The 22,005-nt window shown below is 47.7% G+C and overlaps 1 protein-coding gene across 1 annotated transcript in view; it reads right to left on the reverse strand.

The window, feature by feature from the left end:
- The window catches only part of PKP1 (plakophilin 1), a 48,741-nt gene extending 27,244 nt beyond the window's left edge, over positions 1-21,497 (reverse strand). Inside the window, exons 1-4 of the mRNA XM_075776042.1 lie at positions 21,071-21,497; positions 18,964-19,186; positions 11,632-11,732; positions 1,527-1,951 (exon numbers count right to left, since the gene is read on the reverse strand). Coding sequence (XP_075632157.1) covers positions 1,527-1,951; positions 11,632-11,732; positions 18,964-19,165 — 728 coding nt within the window. The 5' untranslated portion in view covers positions 19,166-19,186; positions 21,071-21,497. The remainder of the gene's footprint in view (positions 1-1,526; positions 1,952-11,631; positions 11,733-18,963; positions 19,187-21,070) is intronic.
- Between the last annotated feature and the right edge of the window lie 508 nt (positions 21,498-22,005).

Raw genomic sequence — 22,005 nt, forward strand, 5'->3', positions numbered from 1 at the left:
TCTCTGTTTCCCATTCCAGAGGAATTACAAAGCTTCTGAAATTAGCAAGCCAATGCCACCAGTGCTCCAGGTTGTCCAGGGCTAATTTTGCATGTGTTAAACATGAAGTAACTGGGCACATGCGAAGCTAAGGTTTCATGACAACACGCTAACAAGCAAGTGACATTTCTTGACATACACGCTCTGGGACATACTTCTCCTGCTCAATACAAAATGAGGGAGGCTGAACAGAGAATTAGCCAGAGAAGTCTGGAAATCAACATTCAGATATGAAGAAGGGCATCATTTGGCTCACACTGCTGACTGTGAGGGGGGATTTTCTCCATATCTACATCACGCCTTGGGTCAATGGCTCAACAATCTCAGGCCTTTGGCGTGAGTTACGACAAAGCCTATAAGAACTGTTAATTAGTCTCACACTTATGCTGCAAATTCTCCTTTGGACCAGGGACCACCAGGAGTGAGCTCAGGAGCTTCTAGCAGCATTGAACTGCAATGTTTTGCAGTTCCAAACATGCAAACCATAGTCTTGGAAGACTATGGTTTATGCAGACCAAATGTCTTCCAAGACTATGGCAGAATATGGTTTGTGCTCCAGAGCCAGAGGCAGAGTAGGCATCAGCATCAGGGCAGCTTTGTATCAACATCATTGTAAGGCCATCAAAACCCAGCAGTTTTGGTTTTGTCTGGGGTTTTTTTTGTGAGAGCTCTGCTGCATTGCACAGATATATCAGCTTGAGAGTGTGTGAGCTCACTAGTGTGCTCTACATGTTCTATTGTTGTAGGCAACATTTACAAGAAGGGACCTGATGCTAACTGAGACATGAAGGACCATCCTCCACCCTTACATAATTCCTAATCCCAATGGAATTGGATGCTCTGGACAGGAAGGAATTGGACAGCTTCCGTTCCCTCTTTCCTGGCTAGGTAAATTATTCCAATTAAGTTATTTATTTCAATTTCTGACTCATTTTTTTCTAGAACCTGAATCAGACATTTTGGGAGAATGAAGGAAGGGTTGGGTGGAAAGACCGAGGGGTAAATACAACTGCTCAGCAGGTCCTCAGCTCTGCTCTGAGTCAGGCCCTCAGGAACCAACTCCTTCAAAGTTAGTTGGGTTTTTTGATTTGTTTTCTGCCAAATCAGAGCAGTGTGACAGCCAGGAGCGGTACCCAAACTGCCCACCGGCCTTTCTGCTCTTCACCTCCCCACCCTCATCTTGCAAAGGAGTTGTCAGCACCACAGAGACTGGGGGATCATCTTGCCCAACATCGCAACTACAGCAGAGATATTTACACTGAGCCATCATATTGGTTTCCCTCCATAGCTCATGAAAAGAAATAAACCCTTTGAGTGACTCATCTGACCCACTTTAGACCCTACTGCAGGATGCAATTAAGCATGGTGTGCACTGGGGAGCAGATCTCCAGTGGCTATGAAGCAGCTCAGGTGACTAGCTCAGATGGACAGACCTCCACAGCAGATGTCTACATTTACTCAGATTTAGCCCACTGCGACAGACTTACTTGGAGCTGGACTGAGTCTGTCCATAAACCATGTCCTGCTTGCAGCTCATCATGGGCTGGGCATAAACCACATCGGGCTTGTTGCTTGAGGGGCAGGAGAGGGCCCGTGCTGGCATTTTTTTACTTGTCCTGGTAGTTCCTTGCTGGGTGCTACAGCTGCTGTAGATGCTCTGGCGATTCAAGGTTGCCTTATGCTCTGCCCGGCCCCCCACCTGGCTCTTCCTCAGCGTGCTCCGGGGTGGTTCACAGTAGAGGTCAGGCTCGCTCCGGCTGCTCTTGATGTTCTGCACAAAGCAGTAGTCGCTGCCAGCCCTGGCAGGGCTGCAGACAGCCTTGCTGTAGTGCTTGCTGCCCCAGCCCTCCATCTGGCTGTATGAGCTGTAGCGCCTGTTCTCCACATCCCGCTTCAGGGTCCCATTGTACAGCTGGTCAACGAGAAAACAGGAGACAAAAAATTAGGAAAGGGTTGAGGTGCAGATCGACATTGCCAAGCACACTCCTGCATGGGTGTCACGGCTACCAAATTCCTATGCCTCTTAGGTATTTTTGTGGCCCAAAACTTACAGGTTAGCCCACCTGCAGCCCTTACGAAGGTGCCAAACCCTCCCTTGAAATCTGGGGACACTTAGTGATCAGGATATGGCATCCAGGAGCTTGAAAACTGAACTGAAAGCTCAAACATGACCCTGTCATTAGAGAAAATGCCTTATTTCCAACACATGGGGTCTAACCCAAGTTGTAATTAGAGGAGCTCACATCACATCTCATGCCATCACAGAGAATGATGCCCCATTCTGACCTTCCAGAACTGCCTGCATGAATTTTAATTTCCTTATGCTATTTTGTTCCCCTTACATCTGTAAGTTCCTTAAGGAAGTAAAGGGAGTGAAAAATCAGTAAGAAGGGATTCTTGAATCTCGTCATGCCAAGAAACAAGTGGAGACAACGAATATCTGCTTAGGACTTACAAGGTGTGTAGTATCAACTCATATAATGGGATGTCCTGAGAACAATGGGGGATATGCAATAAGAATTGCGATGACTAAGCCAGGAGAAAAAAAAAAAAAAGAATAAAAGACAGTTAAAAAAAACAACTGCAATTAATCAAATGAAAAAATGGCTTTAGCTGGCCCGCTGTCAGTTCAAAATGTCTTCAGCACTTCACCAAAAGTCCTCCAGAATTGCCCCAAGTACACCAGGATTGAATCCAATATTCTTTTGCAATATTAAACCTTCTGGATGTCAATCCTGGCACCTGGAAGCCTGCAGGGTTGTATCCAAGTGCAAGACAAGTCACTAAGGTGTGTACTCCAGAAAGGAAAATAAATAAAGCTATTTTAGTGCTGTTTGCCCTGTGATATTGAGTTTTTCCACTGCATCTCCCTCAGCACGCTGGCAAGCAGATCTCTAAGACATACAGCAAAGAGGCATAAAAAGAACTAAAGAATAAACCTGCCTGCCACATCCTCCTTTGGTTTATCTCAGTAAAGCTCATCCGTGGTCTCCTGTTGGGCCAAGCTTGTTTTTCTCAGCTAACTTTAAGCAGCGGTACTTTGGGTGCCTCTTTCTGCAAAAGCCACCCAAGGATTCCTCGTCTGGGCGAGAGAAATCAACACTGGCACCTTATTATTTCCATGGAAGTTCAAGGCACAAGGTGTGAAAAGCCTGTGCCTGGTGCAATAATCCATGCAATTGAAAAAAAAAAACAAAACCAAAAAAAACCAACCAAAAACGGTATTTCCTAACCTAGGAACACCACGTGACAGAGAAATTTGTATCCTCTGCAGACTCACCCTGAGTCCTGCTGCTCTGCCCCACTCCATCCCAGCCCTGAGCACACTCAGCATCGTTCCTGTCTCCAACATTCTGCAGAATTGTCATTATGTTAATTAATTAAGCCAAATATTTCCATTAACAAACTGATCTTCAGGAATGCAGTGAATCCTCTCTACTGTGTCCCAGAGAGTTGCACAGGTAACGGGTGAAAACTTTTAAAAGGGGTTACCTAGCCAGCATGCCATCTGGACAAGAAGAAACCCTTTAGTCCAGATACACGGATACCCAGATTGGTCTGTCATTTCAGCACCAGTCTGAAGTAGTTTTCATACTTTCATTCTGCAGGTTTGCGTCTAAACAGGTGAATTGCTGGAAGGGGAGAAAAGGGCAGCAAATTCTCTTTGTGTTTACTCCAGAGGACACAAAAAGCCTGTTAGTACTGCAGCACAGCAGGTAACAGGTTTGGTGCATGCTGCCGAGCTCCAGGGATTTGGAAGAAGAATTTGCATGTGATAAGAAGAGCAAGGATGAGGCACATGGGTAAGTGCAATAAGTCTCGAGGGTTCCTCTGGCAGTGGGGCAGGCCCACTGAAATTTCCAGGGTGGCCATGCACAGAGGTTCTCTCCGTCCTTGTCTTGCTCTGGATGCAGCATGCATGCAGCAATGGCAAAGTGACCTTTCATGAAGTCACGATCTACTCCACTGTGGATGAGTATGTCCTTCTAAGGGTGATATCATCCTCATTTTTCCTTCATTTTTCTGGGTTCAGAAACCCTCAGGACAGTGAGGGATGGGACAGGCCTGTGGCAGGAAGATGGAGGGTGGACTTTGCCTTCTCAGTGGAGTGGGGAACCCACTCCCAGGGCTCACCACTGGCAGCAGCTGGCTGGAGGACAGAGCAGCAACTTGGTAGATGTGAGCCCTGTCGTTTTTCTTTATGAGTCAGTATAAGCTGGGATTATTTTGCAGGGCTGTCAGAAGCTTGGCAGAGCTGTGGAGCCCCTGGGCATTTACTGAAACCAATTCAACTAACCATGGAAGAGCTAACTTGTTATTTATCTAAAGCTATTGTTTGCTCTGCAGTGTACTCACATGGGCTCTCTGCCAGCAGAACGGGCGAGGGAAGGTGTGAGTGTGTCTGTGTTTATAGATACAGAATTATCAATTCTGTATTTCCAGCTGTGTTTTATAGTGGCATATAGCATTGCCCTGTTTCTTGCCAGCCCTGAAAAGGGTGAAGCAAATCAACCGCCTGTTTGGAAAGACTCCTTTCTGCAACACAGGGAGCCCTGAGCGGCAAGTCAGTGCAGATCCTGGAAGGGCGGGGAAGCCTTTTGCAAACTCATGGGAAAATAGTTCCCGTGTGATGTGAAGCTCATTACCAAAGTCAGTGCATGACTTTTATTGCTGATTCTACTAGATGCTTGGCTGAGCCCATTTTAATCTCTTTCAAGTGGCATGGACCTAATTGGTATCTTAGAATTCCTCTTTGCAGCAGGAGCCTGATCCAAAGCCTCCAAATCAATGAGGAGTCTCCTGCCAGCTTCAGCGGATTTCAGACCTGCTTGCCAAATAGTCCTTGCACAGACGTAGCTGACCTGATCACTTCTTGATCTTGGCAAAGTGCTATGTCCATGCCTTAAGAGCAGCTTTCTCAGACTAAAACCTATGTCCCCATTCCAGATGTTCACCAAACTATGTCGGAGACCTTCACTTCTAACATGGCCAAGGGAATGGAGTTCCCCATGTTGTTATCTCTTTGCTGGATGCACAGATCAGTGAGATAGGATGCACAGCAAGGTAGACGCAAGGCGCTCTGTCGTCTGGACAAGAGATGACATCTCTGAAGGTGAAGGTGATGCTATTACATAGTCTGTGGTTTGAAGAGCCACCTGACAACAATCTTGTAACTTTTGCTGATGCTAATATGTGTGTGTAGTGAGCTCTCCCTATGCAGAACAGCATTAGTGAAAGGAAATAATCAATCCCTTGCCTTCAAACTTCATAAACAACTCAGATTTCCTATCACCCCGAATTGCATCTGCTCACTGCTTGTGGGTGTTTGCATGGGGGAGGTGGGCCAGGTCCACACCTTCTCCCTTTAGGAGTGCAGAGAAATGCTGGAAAAGACAAGGAAGTCTCTCAAAGCAAGGTGGAGGCAGAAAGCAGAGATTCTCTCTGCACTGCAAGATCTGGAAACCATTTTAGAAGAGCACACGCTGTCACCAAGACTTCTCCCCATGGGACCTGGGAAGTCGGGGCAGCCTGGTAGGTGTCTCCTTTCAGCCAGACGCACTGGCAGTCCCCTGCACTCGTAGGATGCAGGAGGATGTGCACGTGCAGCTGGGCAATGCTGACATCCTGAAGTTTAGCCTGAACTTCTCCTCCCTACTGTGAACCTGGTCTATATGTTTGAGGCGAAGCCTTGGGAGCCGTTCATTCATATTAAAACAAGGAGGGGAGGCACAGGGAGGAAAGGCAGCGAAGATGAGCACTGATAGCGTGCAGGTGCTCTTATCAGGCCCAGGGAGAAAGTGCTTTCCTTCACTGGCAGCAGCAAAGACCTGCCTTTAAATTAACAAGCATCTATGCATCACCAGTTCTCAGCCTGCAATACATTTTAGGAACATCAACTGGAATATCCAACACACATAAGACAGGTAAATAAATATCTTTAACCTCTTATTTCAATTGGAATAAAACTGGTGCTAGATAGAAAGTCAAAATGGCATTATCCCAATCACTGCTCATGAGTCCTTTTCTGTCTTTTTCTTTCATAAACCCTCTTGTTTAACAGGAAAAGTCCCTCTCCTCCTCCCACTTTCCAGAGAAGCAGAAGCACTGAGCAAGGCACACCAGTCCCGGGAATTGTGCTCCAATCTCAGCGCTGCCTTTCCATGTCGGAGGCCCTCCCAGATAACTGGGTGTTTCTGACTTCTGCATCTAAGGACGCGATCAGTTCATTACCTAGCTCTAATTTTTTCCCTTGCAATTTGTTTGTTTCTAGAGCGGCAGACAGAGAGAAGTAAAGGACTCCGTATAAACACGTCAGGAGCAGGTTTCTCCCAGGCTGGAGGGCAAAGCACAGGCAATGCAACATGACAGCGTCCCACCCTGAGTGATGGGTGGGGAAAACTCTTGATGCTGCTTGCGAAATGCTTTAGCTGCTGCCTGCTACACACTCCATTGCAGGGAGAAAAATTGCAAAACCAGCAAATATATTGTTTATCCATTTCTGAAACACACTTTCCCACCTCTCCTGGATGCTGCCTTTCCGTATGCTTTTTCATCATCTCCTTTATGCAGCTGAGATTTAGGTCCTGATGGTTCAGTTTGTTCTGGCCAGGGAAGGTAATGTCCAACTTGCTACTCCAAAACATAAAGTCTCTTGCAAAACCTCACAGGGAGACCAGGGTCTGGCCAAGCAACAACTATCAATCCTTGTTTTCTGTGATAAGGTTGCCCAAACCACTCTGTTTTGTCATTTTTTTTTAACTTGAATGTGGCATCACAGCAAATGACAAATTTTATCCTGAAATTCTTATGGAACAAAGCTCCCACTGACGATGTGAGATTTTCGTCCACAGAGGCAAAGCCAGCCAGGGGTAGCAGGGACCATTCCCATCTGTTTGCACGGCACCGGGCTGCAGGTAGGCATATCTCATGGCTGACACTTCTCATGCAGATAATGCATTTGGGAGAGAAAGCTCTGCAACTTTCTCCAACAGAGAAAATTTGTTTAAGAATCTACATACAATCTCTAGTGCAGAGAGATCACCAAAATGCATGTTTTTAATTAGTATCATAACGGACATAATTGCTACAGAAACCAAGCTGGGTGGGCCAGTGCAGCACAGAGCCCAAGACCCCAGGTGTGGTGCCTGAGGAAAGCACTGGTGAGCCCTGTTGGCCCCGTGGCCACTGGTCCCCACCTACTACATGCCAGGATCCAGCTCAGTTAACTGCTTTAATTGTAACAGCATCAGACATGCCAAATATTCCTTGGTCTGGGAGCAGGGCTGCTCTCAGTAACGTTACTTGATAGAAGCCCCAGGCTGAGGTCAGCTCTGTGGGGATGATGATCTGCTCACCCCGCTGGAGGCAGAGCACCCTAACGTCAGAGGACCCTAACTCCTTCCCTACCCAGCACACTAGGGACTTGTTTGCCCCTCGTTCAGCACGGTGCCAGAGGATGCATGCTGCAGCTTACACCCACATCATGCCAGTGTCTTTCCTTCTTATGGAAGCAGCACCACAGGGGAGCTCAGGGGTGCTTCTGTGCCTTGTCCTGATACTGCATCATCTTGACAGTGCCAAAACAGACATGGGACCTGGGAACCCCCCCTCAGCTCCCTAGCAGGGATGGACCTGCCAGCCTAGCAGACCCGGGCAAGAGCAGTATTGCTGCAGGTGGGAATTAAGCCTTAGAGGGTCTTTGCTGATGGCATGCATCCTGGCTCCACATACTGCCTTCCCTTGGTGTTCGGAATTTGGCTGTGCATCTCCAAAGCTGTGCCTGCAGTTGGGGTGAACTCATTGCAATCCACGGGCCACCGGACTGCGACAGTGGCTTTGAGCCCAGTGCTGAATAGATCCCATTTTTGGGGTGGTATTGAGTCAAGGATGCAGCTTATGCTGACACTTCTCCTGCCATGACTGCATTGCTCTAGGTGCCCAGTTTTGCTTAAACCTCCCTCAGGTTTCTCTGTGTAAATTATGGTCACCACTGTACCTTCTGTGGGATCTCAGGCACTGCTCAGGCCTTACATCAGGACATGGCATAGTCAGCTCCTGTGATCAGATGGCTTTGGGAAGTGGTGGCCACTCATAACTCACATTGTCAGTAGGGTGAAAAATGTCTCTAAGGGTCCTCTGGGCTCAGCAGCACCTGGCTTGAAAGATCACCTAACACACAGAGGTTTGCAGTCACTAATGCACCCATTACTGCATCCCACCATGGTCACTGTGCAAACGGGACTGAGGACTTCATCACTGAAGGCTGAGCCAACCCAACATGTGAGCCAAGGAAATGCCACAGCCAAGGCAACCCTGCTGCCCTCAGAGGTGGGAAGCTGTGCCTGTTTCTGGAGTGGTCCCACTGATCCCAGTGTCACCTACACTGGTAATGAGTCAGTACTCATTGCAGTGCTAGTTAGAGAGATGCTATGGACAAGGCACTCCATGATAGAAATAAACACAAAATAGTCTCTAATAATAGGTAAATCAAAGGTTTTAGTCAGAAGTGTTGACTGATCCAGAGAGCGCTTTTTCTCCAGATCGATCATTTCTTTTGGTCTAATATATGAGTATCAGCATCTTAAGGTTGCGAAGAAAACTCAGAAGCAAGAAGCTTGAGATTTTGAAGATAGAAAACCAGACAAAAGGACTAAGTGAGGAACAATGGTTTTAAGAGCTGTGGGTGAGATAGGGTAAACGACATACCTTCTTGCTATGAAGATGTCAGAGTCACCATCTAAGGCAATGCACTGATAAGAGCAGTGTCTAAGTTGCAGGTGCTGTGGAGCAGCAATACGGACATGGATTGCCTGTTACATCTTTTTAAATCCAGAACTATTAAGAGTAAGTAATTTTCCTGAATACTATATCTGAATTTGCTTGCACATCTTAATGGACCTTGGGACTTCTCAGAAACACTCACAGCACCAGCACCAGCTGGAAAGAAGTCCAGAAATCTTATCTTCAAAAATATACTTGCTTTATTTTTGTTTCCATGTCTTACAATTCAGGAATTACAAATAGAAGAGATTTTTAAAAATGCCTAGAACCTGCAGAGACTTCAAACAGATCTGTAGACAAAAGTTAAAGTTAACCCAGTCTGGAGGCTGCTTGTGGATGGTGTAAACCTTTAATACTTTTCTGGAAGAATGAAAATAGAGGAGGTTCCTCAGTGTGGTTGGGGAGTATGATGTCTCTTAAGCTTGTTAAGCAGATTTAGGTTTGAGGTCATATGTTCCAATGTGCCAATGGCACTTGGGACCCATTGCCCCTAACTGCAGTCATCTACCTGTTAGGTGACTGCTCCGATCCAGCTACCAGTGGAAGGAGATAAGCATCCAGAGGGGCTGATTCATCCTGACTTGACAGATCTCCAAGATAGAGGAGATGAATCACCTCCTCGTACCTCTCTCTTTGTTGGCTATGGGAGGAGTCTAGACAACTTGTTAAGACTAAATGGCTGATTTTCAGATAGACACAGTTAGGTAAGACAAATTTTACTGTGATTCCTTCACAAGTCCAAGTCCCTTTTTCTAAAGCAGCCCAGGTCCTGAAGACCTTTTCCAAAAATTTCTAGAATGAAAGGCTTGTGGTCACTTAAGTTTGGAAAAAGACCTTCCCTCATCAGAAAATGCAGAAGAGCCCTTCAGATAAAGCCCTGAGCTGCATAAGTCCATGGTGAACCAGAAGTGACTGAACTGCTGTGTCCACAGTACTCTATGGTATCTGATGGAGGCCCTGATCTTCGTAATCATCTTGCAAGCTCTTCACCAGAACACCAACATTGCTGGACTGAAATCCCCAGTAGCCAGTGGCATTTCTAACTACCTAGCATTTGTCCAGCTGTCGTAATGATTGGGAAGAAGATCAGGAATGGACAAAATTAAACAATAATCTTCACATCAGCAACACTGGTTGCAGTACCACCTTGCCAGCATGAGCATGAGCCAGACGGATCCCCCAACTGCAGAGCTGGGGATTAGTTTCCCCTGTCTTTAACAAACAAAAAACCTAAAAAACCCAGCTAGAAACTACTGGAATGGCTGGGACAGAGCAGTTTTGCTTAGACAAAGCATAACAAACTCCATTCAGGATCACAACAGACAAACAGCAATATATCATTGAAACAAAACATCTGACTTATGAAGCTCAGAAACTCCACCTCTGGCTCAGGAGGTCCCTCAGCTGCAAATTTCTGGTGGCCACAAAAACATTCTGGGATGCATCATCTGCTTACCCCATTTAGATGCTTCTGCAGGGGCCCATCACTGCCTTAGTGATCTGTCGCTAAGGACAGGACACTTGGCTGGATGGACCTCTGCTCTGACCCATCATAGTCACACTTTTGGTCTTAGACCAGGCAGAAACACCGCTGTCTGGGATTTAACCAGCTCAGTAAAGGACGTTGAAACAAGTCAACAGACAGTCTGTAAATAAAAATTTCAAAGACGTGCCAGTGCTCCAGGTCCTTCCTACTGAACATTCAGGAGGCAGCAAACCCAGTGATGCAAACCTAGCAAGGGACATTATTGCTGCCTTGAAGCCAGCATGCTACACCACGGCCATTAAGGAAGACAACAGATAAGTCTTTCTGAAGCTGAGGACTGCTGATGCTATGAACAGGCAGAAGATCTGGCAACTACAAGGAAAATCTTCAATCCTCTGTCTCTGTGCTAGGAGCCAACATAAGCACCTTTCCTGGTTCAACCCTTTGATGGTTGACAGGGAGCTGCTTTACAGTCCCAGAGTTGTTGAAAGGAGCTCTTTCCTTTTCCCATATTCAAATCCCAGATCTGTGAATCGCTCCTTTCTACTTTACAGCTGATGAAGACTAAGGAACAATAGAATACAGGTCTGAGGTGGAGGGGCAACACAAACACAAGCTGTTTCAGTGGATGCTGGAGTGGTTAAGAGTGATTCCCAGTGTACCAAGAGTCTGTCACCAAGGACAAGACCAGGACCTCTGTGGGATGTGTAAACTCATATTGCACAAAGACAAGTACAATCTCACCTGTGCTTTTTCTGGCATTCTGTAATATTTTCTTTAGCAATCACTATGGGAGAAGTGGACCACCTCTCTTCCAAGCTCAGAGAATATCTGAAAAGGGTCTGCACTAGCACTGAGATTGGGAATAGCAACACAGTTATGATGCAAATCCCCAATCATCACCACTCAACCGCATTAATGTTGTTCACAGAGAAGTTTCCGTGTATGGAAACAAAAATGGAAACTGTTCCAGGTGAGAAATGGATGTGCTCCAAACTTGAACTGAGATGTAAGAGTCTGAGCCCATGACTGATCCTTCAGACAGCTTCAAAACTCTAGTGACGTGTGGATATTAATCCACAAAACCAAACTAAATCTTGTCCTCACTAAAATCCCCAACCCCATACAACATAGAAATAGGGTCCTTGATCTACTGATCCTCTTCCATTGCATTGAATTACTCTCTAAGATAGCCATAGCCATGCATAATCTCTCTCGGGCAGGTTTCTGAAGTGCTATGACCTTGCTAGATGCAACTCCTGCTAGAGGGTGCTTCAGGTTACCTCAAGAGTATGCCACAGTTCCCAGATAAAAGAGTATCTTACCGGATATCCCCAGCTGCTGTTTCCTGTTTGGGTTTTGGCGTAATAGCTGCCCCGGGATGTCCCATAGCCATAACCATCAGCTAAACCATCGTACATGGAACCTGTAAATGGAAAAAGCATGGTCAGCAGGAGAAAGTGGCCCCAGCAGGCACCCCTTCAGAGCACAGTGCTCTTTTTTGCAGTGAGTTTAGTTACTGAAGATTAGCAGAGTTAGAAACCTTAACAGGAACATAGGAAAGACAGGCAGTAAGTTGAGTCCTTGCCATTGCAGACAACTCATTGGAGATGTTCATTTCAGAAGAGCTCTTGGAAACTCCAGCTCTCGGACAACAAGCAACAGCCTAAGGTTTTCAGCACAAAAGACCAAGTGCCATAAAATCTACAGTGGACAAGAGCAGGCAGGGTCAGAGACCAGGCCAACATCTTAGGTCTTTGCTATATGAGAGGAACTGGATGATATTTTGTGCTACACATCCTGGAAGGTCTGAACCTGGAACGTACTTCTCTTATTCTGACCTGGAGGTAAATAAAATTTGCCTCTTCTCTGAAGGCAAAACCCATACCTGACCCTTTGCCATTCTGGCTTTCCTAGTCTGAATACTAACAATGTCATCAAAACAAGCAGTATGAGCAAGGCTTGCTAAATTAAATAAATTGTAAATAACAAACATCGGTAAATCAAGTCTGTTTTACACCTGGGGATCAGAAATAATCAAACATTAAAAAAACCTAACAGCAGTGCCTTAAATTTCAATCTCCAGTCTCTAAAAGCTCACTCTATGTATTTACACTTTCTTTTCCTGAAAATGTATTAAGGTCCATCATTATTTTTGGGGCTCTAGGGAGATATGTGAGACTAGATCTCATACATTTTGTAAAGATGCAAATATCTTGGATCAGGAAGAACCCATCAACCATTTCTACTGTTTCCCAGTGCTTTATTTAGAGTGTTTGGATTTACCTATCCCAGCCCAACTTAAAGCTCTTCTAGCTGTCTCTCACCAGTAGCCCTTGGCAGTGCAGTCTTTGGGTCCCTCCTAAAAGTATTTTACTCAATGCTACATTCATCACTACAAGAAAAAATGAAGTGAGTCATTCTCTTTCCACGTTGGAATTCCCTTAACGCCCTTCAGATGGTCCAAAAGATTGTTTAAGTTTCATTTTCAAAAGTGCTCAATAATTGTGGCATCCCAAGTCCCGTTATGAGGAAGTGCAAATCCTACACTCCAATTAACTTCCAGGGGAAGCTCTGAATGTCTAACGAAGTACAAAATCAGGACTTACCTGTCTTAAGTTATGCACCTAAACTGGTGGGTAATGTCAGAAATACTCTAATCTCTCTGATTGTTTGATAAGACTCATCTCTTAGATAAACTGGATAAGCTCGACCACAAAGGCCCTGAAGCCACTCAGGTCTTCTACAGCCACTGATCCTTGGAATAAATCTAGTTTATTGCCTTGCCCAAGGCATCCAGAACCTGTTATGGTGATATGGTGCGTGGCTAAAAATTCTTGCATTTTCTCAGGAAGATCATTCCCGTAGATGCGGTATAAATAATAAGATTTGCTTTCTATTGTCAACAAGAGAGGAGCAAGACTGCATGGATGGCAGCATCTGAAGAACATCACTGAATGCAGAATAAGCAACAGCAGAGTAGTTTCACAGACACACGCTTGTGCAGAAAACCACAGGATCTCATTTTCCATAAAGCCTATAGACTTGGTGGTCATTGTTCCCTATTAATATCTCTCCAGCCCTGATTGCTTCATATCTATTAAGTTGCACAGAACTTGCTGATAAGGCAAAGGCCATTGACGTGCAACAGGAGATACAATTCAGCTGTGTCCTTCACCTTGTGCTTCCCTCCCCATCCTGGGATTTCCCAGACACTCCATATTAGGACATTAGTGCATGGCTTCAGCAGAAGCAAGGCAGGGCTTGAAATGGTAAGTTTGGGACAGGTGATTCACCAGAGGACAGTTAGCTAATAACAATAGCAATGATAAAAAATAATGCAGCAATTCCATGATAACAGTTTCCTGAGAATTACTTCTTACAATCAACCTCTTGTTCTGTACAGACATTGTGTAACTGCAGGCGGGAGCACCTGGGAGCATTTTCCTGACACTGAGTGAGCAGTCAGAAGAAAAGGTTTCTGGGCATGACTCACAGGTTAATCAGACCAGTCCTTGCTGGGGACCATGCTTTTCCTTTCAGGATCCATTTTTGGCATGCACTGCATTAAAGACTTTAGGGTTGAGCAAGGAGACACCAAAAATAAGCCAGTTTAGGCCTATCTCTAATTTTTTTGTATAAATTCACTGCTATGTGGCCAAATTCAAGAGACCAGGCAGTTCATGCAAGTTTATGCTTTACAGTTGTTGAAGAGTTGCCTTCACCTCCAAGAACCTGTATATAAGATCTTATAAATATATAATTATATATAACCTCAAATGTTCAAGGCATTTTGAAGCCGCCTTGCTGGTTGGAGAAGGTGCTGCTTCTCCCAACACGCAATTGTGATTTATTGCTTGGAGAGCTCAGTCTGAAGGCCAGGAAGAACCGGGGGATTTTCTGATGGAGGTGGCTACAGAAAACATCATCTTTGTTTAGTCCTGCAAGTTTAGACACTTCTCTGCCTCGTTCATCTTCAGAGCCAGCCTGGAGGTGTATCACCAGCCCTCGGGGAGAGGAAGGATATTCCTCTTTTCAAACACCCCAAGTGTAAAGACCACACATAAAGCTGGTCACAGGTCCTGATAATCTGGGATAAAAACCAGACTATATCTTCCAAAAAAAAACCATTTTGGCAGGGAGTAGAAATGCTCTTTGGGGGACATGCCTCCCTGGTCCTTTTTTCTACCTATATCTATATGTCTGTGTCCAATTTGTTGTCATCCAAGCAGGTGTTTAGGTCTCTGAAGTGCTCTCTTGCACTTGGACAAACACAGAGTCAATGAAAACCATTGTATTAGTGGTAGATAATAGGCAGGACAGAGGCAGAAAAGACATGGATGAGAGTCACTCAGATGAAGCACAGCCTCCCAGTGACCATGGTTGTGGGCAGAAAATACCCCCAAGGCCTGCTCCCTCTCTCCCACCCCCAAATTGTAATTTCCGCAAGGCATTCCCTTCAAAACTTGGCCAATCTAAAATCTCATTTAACTTCAGTGGGACAGTTCACAAGGGTAAAAACAAACTACGACAGTTAAGGATTGCAAGATCTTGCACTTAATCACTGTGAGCCCCACTACATGCTCGCCTGGTCCTCATCCTCCTCTCTATAGCTGTTACCGATCATTGCAGAGCAAACTGAGACTTCCATCTAACCCAATATGCCTGCGCTTGATGAGTTGTTTACTTTCTTCAAAGGCAACTTCACACCCCTTGAAGCTAAGAGACTGATGGCAAGGAGAAGAACTGTGTTAAAAGTGCCATTTTCAAACACAACAGTGAAAGACTTCAGCCGGACACATAAAGCTAACAGGGAGCACTGTGGAAATGGATGCATGTTAATAAATATTAATCTGTGGCAGGGAAAGGCAAGACAAGAACCAGTCACTGGTAGTGCAGGCTAGACAAGTTAAATAATAAACTATGCACGGCTTTAAAACAATAAGGATGATTAAACACAGGAAAAACGTAGTAAGAGAAGAGGGCCTGTGGGAGGCACAAAGCAAAGCCTGGATGCCTCCTAGGAGAGAAGTGTTAGTAAAATACCAGAAATCAGGATTCTTGCAGGAATGAACAAACTTCATTTCTGTCTTCTGACCTATGAGCTAAAGGGTTTTGGTATTTTTTCTATACCAATAATCTAAGTTTGCTAGAAAAGTGGATGACTTTCACTGAATCATCTCACACTGAGGGAAGGTTACAGAAGTCTTCAAAAGACTTACTATCTCCAAAATCTCGTCTTTCCTTCACATCAGAGTAATGGCCCCCATTAGAGCTAGGTGGGATCCCATTAGAGGGATTTCTCCCCTCTCAGCCACAGCTTGCATAGCAAACCTCTAAATCACAGCTCAGCCACGAGACAATTGGATATTACACTCCTCGGTTGGGTTTCCTCAGTTCTTTGCTCCCTGCTATACCTTGCCAGCCAGTGACGAGTCACTGGCAAAACTTTTCTTTAGCCAGAGGACTTTGCAGACTAGCGCTGTTGGCTACAAGGAGCTGATTCAGCTTGGCCTGGCCTTTTCTCCTGCCACGCCACTGAAATTCATTTTCCCTGGAAATTTGCATTAGTCACAAATTCAGAGGGAGCCATCCAGTTACCTAGTCCCATGGTGAGAAGGGCGGATATGCTCTAGGGCAGACTGCCAGACCCAAAACCCAACAAGGGCAGACCCCATAGACTCAAAAGCCAAGGAGGGAAGACTCCACAGACCCAAAACTCAAGTGCTCTGCAGCCATCCTTGGAAACACCCGTGGCTGCTGTGCTGAGAAAAGGCCCCACTGCGGGTGCAGGATTATGCGGCTTTGAACTGGTTTCTGCTCACTGCCCTGCCCCAGCAGACACCAGTGGAGCCCAGATGGATCACCTTGCTCTACGGTGGCTTGCACACATATTGGGTGACACCAGATCTTCAGAGAGTGGCCACAATGCCTTGATCTGCTGGACTCCAAATAACCAACTAATTTTATGTATCCATCGCTTAGCAAGACATGGAGGGGATGTCTGCTGACCTTCTAAAGAAGCTCCAGTTATGGGATATAAAAACACCCATCCCTGCTAAATGCAAGAGGGGTCCGTGTCCATGCTCCCCGTCCTACATACACAGGCGTGTGCATTCCTGAAGCTGGGGGAAGCTCCACATCGCTCTTCACCTCCTGCTCAAACCACAGATCAAAATGCAGCAACAGAGGGCTGGACCTGGACCAACACCTAACCAAACACACGCAGGAAACTGTCTGGGTGCAGAGGGAACAAAGCACTCAAACGTTTACCAAGGGTCGTTGTGAATTCCCCAGTTTGTGCTGCCTTTGAGGAGCATCTCAGAGAAGTCATGGGGGGATGCAGGTAGCTGATGTTGGAGGAGCATTTGAACAGGCAGACATCTATGCCTGACAGACCCATGTAGCCTGTTTGTAGGAAACAATAATGCTTCTCATTAGGTCTGCCCAGCTAACCTTTGGACCAAAAGCAGTAAAAACCTATACTTCAAAGTTTAGTCTGACCGTCTCAGGCTCCAACCCAGGAGAAAACCCCAAGAATAAATGGCAACTTCTTGCCCTTCTGGGATTGCCTCCAGAAATGCACTGAGAGAGCAGCTGCCAGGGTGAATCAGCCATCAGGATCTTCATGCTGGCCAACCTCCCCACAGTGGGAACGGGATGGCCACAGCCCCGTCTTTGGAGGCAGCTCCTGGGAGCTGGATGTGACTCAGCTTCCCTGGGACACAGAAACCAGAACTGCACATTTCCACGCAATTCCCAGTTCCAGACATTTCCAAAAGTGTCTGGAGGTGGGGTTAGCTTCAGCCTGTCAAGCAGAGACAGGCAGCTTGGGAATTTGCCCTTTTTTTTTTTTTTTTTCTTTCACAGAGGTTTCACCTGGGCTTCTCTCCAGGCAGAATAATCCCCCCCTGCCTCCCTTCCTGCCTGCCTATGGGCAGCAGTGGGAGACATTTCTCTGCCTGCTTCCCCTTGAAACACCCCTCCACTGGAAAAGGAAGCTGGCACTGCCCCAATACCCCCAGAGCCTCTCGTTTCATCCTGGTTTGTATTTTATTTTGTTAGGTCCAGCACCATAACACCTTAAGCAATAAACCCTCCTGAGGTAGGAGGAGATTTGCATCTTCCATTTTGGTGGCAGAAGAAGGCTCTCCTTGCCCCGTCCCCCACCCACCCCTTGGAGTCTATGTCCACAAACACACAAAAAAAGAGAAAGCAGAGATTTGTTCCTGGCGGTGCCCATGACAGGTCACTGCACACATGCCACCCACCACAAAACTGCTCTATTACCTCTGTCACAGCAATTGCAATGCATACAGCCAGGATGGCTCCTATGGGAGCACCCCCCTCCACTAGTGACACCTGGCTTCCCTTGGCAAACCAGCCTAAAATGTGTGTCTGGACCGTGACACCTCACCAGCACTGGATTCAGCCTCACAATCCATCTTGGAAGGGCTGCCGGGCAAGCCCTACTCCCCAAAAGAGGTGGCCGAGACTAGCCCAGCTCACCCAGCTTTCCAGCAAACACCCCTCTACGTGCTGCTCACTCCAGACGTGGCGGAATGGTTCAGTCCCAGCCCCAGCATCCCCTTCTCCCTAAAAGCCTGGGGTTTTCCTCTTCCCAGTGAGCCCAGCCAAGCCAGTGAGCTCGCTGCAGCTGCTGGCAAAAGCACCTCTGAGTGCCAGGAGGTTTTGCACTGTGGCTGTCACAACCCTCTGGGTTTGCAGCTCCTGGCTGGGAAAAGCTGGGGTTTACCTCCAAATCAGCTTTCTCCAGATGCAAGGATGGTGAAGAAAACTATTTCTCAAGCCTTGACCCAAAGAGGAAGGTATTCCAGTAGGAAACCTGGCTCCAGGACTCAGCTGATTGCTTGCTTTCTATGACACAGACGCAGTGCATGGAGGTGGACTGGCTGCCAGACTCCTACACCCCTTTCTACCCATCTGCAAAATGGAGGAGGCTGCAAAGCATCCCACTGAGCCAAAGCAAGCCACTGCAGTAAGAAAAGAACATCTCTCCTCCTAATTCATCTCCTTCCTACAGCTCACACTGGGGTGTCTCGGGGACTCCCACACTTCTCAGCCTGCAAATGGGAGACATGTTCAGAGCTTGAGAGGTGAATCCCAAGCTCAGGTTTGTGTCCTGTGTGTCAGCAGAGCTGCCTGCTCCCCATCTGCCGCAACGCTCAGGAGACACCCGAGCCCCAGCTTGTGGCCAGCTCCCAGCCCCAAGGCACACTGGAAGAGCAACGCTGTTCGCTTTGGCCATCCACAGGAGGGGACAGGTCTGGTGGAGGATTCCAACCATAGGGGAAACTCGCAGAGGAGGGATTTGCAAAAGTTAGGCAGCTTTAGAGCCAGGGAACAAATGGTTAATAGCACCACACCGAAATGTCCAAGTGCCTCATGGACATGGAGCAGCGCAGCACTCCCAGGAGATCAGCTCAGATGGGAGGGAGTTCATGCATCCAGCTCCGCGTCTTGTTCTAACTCCTTCATCCAGTGCAAGAGACCTCGGTATCCCCTGCCTGGGGTAAACCGCAAGAGATGTGAACCGGTCTGTCCCCCGCAAACAAAACCCCACAAAAGCACCCCATAGCATCTGCTCTGTCCCCAGAGGAGACACCCTTGCTGTCCAGAGCGCGGTGAGATTTTACCTCGGTTGGAGTGGCCCACGCTTGACGACACAGACGACTTTTGCTTCTGCCGCTTCACCGTCATCATCACTTGCTCTTGGACCCGCTGTTTTCCCGTGCCCTTAGTTTTCAGCTTGTGGTCCGAGGGCAGAGCCAGAGTGGAGCTGGCCTGGTCTTGGAAGCACTCATATGCCAACGCTGTTTTCAGTGGAGAGTGAAGCATGGCTGCAAGCAGACCGTGGGGCTGGGGGGGAGAGGGGGCTGCACTTCACCTGACCACACACAACACAAGGCAACAGCAAACACGTTTTGTGCTGGGGTTAATCTCCCAAACCCCTCCTTGCCATACGTCCCTCAGCCGAGGGTGTCTCAGGGCTCCTGCTCCCGGCTCAGCTCCCTGGCGTGTGAGCAGGCACACCCTCTGCCAGACTGGATATACAGCCCTGCCTGCACACACCCACGCGCTCCCCGCCACGGCTCGTTCGCAGCCCCTGCGCCGCCGCTGCAGGGCACGCGGCTCCCCGCTGCCCTCGCCCCAAATCTGCTTCCCCCAGTCTGTGCCGAAACAGATGGGTCGAAGGGGGCTTGTGGGTACCAAAGGGCAGTGGGCAAGGCAAGGAGGCATGAGGGCTGGGGATGGACGTGGCCATCCTCTTCACTGTGAAGGGCTCGTGGGTGAGGCTGTCTGGGTCTGGGTAGGAAACAGTGCAGATGGAGGGCTGGAGGATCTCCCACACAGCCTGCTCATCTTGTATTTTATTATTTCCCTTAGTTTAAACTGGATCAAAATGGTGTCTCAGTGCCAAGAGCCTGGGGACACCCCTGCTAGTAGGAGGTAGCATCACATACGCCATGGGTCATCACCTACGCCGCAGTGCCCGTTCCTGCCTGGGGGTCCAGCCTCCATCCTGCCAAGATGCTCCTGGGTCAAGTGTCTTCTGCCTGCACACGTTGCAAAACCACCGTGCTGAGCCCAGGACTGCAGGGTGACCTGCAGAGCACCTAAATTAGGGGTGATGGAGGGTCCTGCTGACTGCAGGGTGCTGCTGTGTTCATGGGGGTGAGACCTCTTCCCAAAGGGGGTCCCATGTTTTTCAGAGACAGCTGTATGGAAAGATCAGGGCAGCTGCCAGGCAAAGAGTTGAGGCGATCTTTGCAAGTAACTTGGGGTAGCACGGAGAAAAATAGGACTGTTAGGAAGCAGAAAAAAAAGATAAAATGGCTGTGCAAGGAATGACATGCCAGGTTATGAATCTGAGCAGAGAAGTTTCTCTCTGCCAAGCCACACTGCAGCAACTTGTTTGCAGAGAACTGAACACCTTGGTGCTGGTGTGACCAGTTTCAGGTCACAGCAAGCACTGACAAAACTTCTGCCAAGCCACAAGAGGCTGATACAGGAGAAGAGGCACAAACCCATCAGGAGGGAGGCTGAGGGGAGGGTGCCCAGGGCAGAGGCTTCCTGGGCCCCCCAGGACCAGGTCCGGGGTGTTTGTGTCAGCACAGAGCCCAGAGAAGGGCCAGGAGGAGCAGGCTCCTTCGCGCTGCTGGATGGAGGGTGCTGTAGCGGAGAGGACTTGTGGGGTTTCTCTCTGGTACGAATCATCAGTGCCCAGGGTCTGGCTGCCCACAGGCCTGGTGCTTTCAGGTCCCTCCTTGAAAGCAGCAGGAAAGTACTTTATTTAATTCCCATTCATCAGGTTTCATGTTTCCCTGGTGGCTTATTTCATAGGAACAAGAGCAGTATCAGAAAGCACAGGGCGTGCTCCTGGGGAAGATGAACATTGTGCACCTTCCTCTTCTGATGCTCCAGAATGCTCCTCCAGTGAATCCTCACAGCAGAAACCCAAGCTTTGTCAATGACACACAGGACTAGAGCAAACAGAGGGTAATTACCTTTGGTCCCCTCTCCCCACGTTTCCTGACACCTCACCCAAGGGATGCAGCGGCATCACCCAACCAGCCTGGGCATTTAGACCATGCATGAGCAAGGCCAGCCAGGATGAGGGGTGAGTGCTGCCCAAGACTGGGTGGCCAGTGCCCACTGAGATGGAAGATTTTCTGCTGCTCCTGCTCATTTCACAGAGTGGGGATAAGCTTCCAGTCCAGGTAGGGAAGAGCAAAGCAATACCTGGGTGTTGTTTTCCTCTGTCCTACTTGTTTCTCCTGAAAGCTTGTTATCGATGCCAAACAATGTTTTCACAAATCAATGACAGGCTGTCAGCGTCAGATGTCTTCTGCACAACAAAGTGCCCAGCTCTTGCAAACCTGTAATGTCATTTCCCCCACGGCAAGGAACAGCCCTCACCCTGTCCCCGCACGGGAGAGCCAAGTGTTTATCACATCCCATCATTTGCTGGTGGATAATACAAATGCTACGCTCTGGCATCTGCCCTGTTTCATAACTCACCCAAAATGCTGACCTGGGCTGTGGAGCTGAGGACAGGGAGCTTATAGAGGCTTTCAAGAAACAATAGTTTCTTCGGGCAAGTTTGCACGGTATAGCCCAAGGGAGGGAATCTCCCAGGTTTCTGCAACAGATTCCAAACCCAAATCTAAAAGAGAAAAGGTACTTAAACAAAGGAGTTTATTGCACCTCTATGCAAACTGCTGTTTCTGCTCTGAATCACGGGCTGGGGATGCTTACTTAGCAGGGCATGGTGAGTGTCATCCTCAGCAAGCCCTGCGCAGCACCGGCGCAGCAGCAGAGCTTGCATCTACCAGCGCCTGAAGCGAATTCCCTGTCTGCCTTTCTGTCTGGAGCTTGCAGGCAGCAACAGGGAGAAGGCTGAAAGGGAAACAAAACCTGTGCTGAATTCAGGGTGCGATCGGCAAAAGATTGGAAGGTTAAAAAGAAAATAAAATAAATAGGCAATCGGTGATTTGAGGGAGATGGGGGGCCTTCGCTGCAGTCCAATGGCTGCATGTGCGCACACCAAGCATCGCATGGCGATGCCGTGAATCACTGCTCCGCACCCCACACAGGGACACGCCTTGTGCATCTGGCCTCTTCAAAGCATTTTTGTACGAGTTCCTGGGATTCCTGCCAACTCACTGATTGCAATC

This window comes from Balearica regulorum, chromosome 25, assembly GCF_011004875.1.
Source record: "Balearica regulorum gibbericeps isolate bBalReg1 chromosome 25, bBalReg1.pri, whole genome shotgun sequence".
NCBI classification, from domain to species: domain Eukaryota; kingdom Metazoa; phylum Chordata; class Aves; order Gruiformes; family Gruidae; genus Balearica; species Balearica regulorum.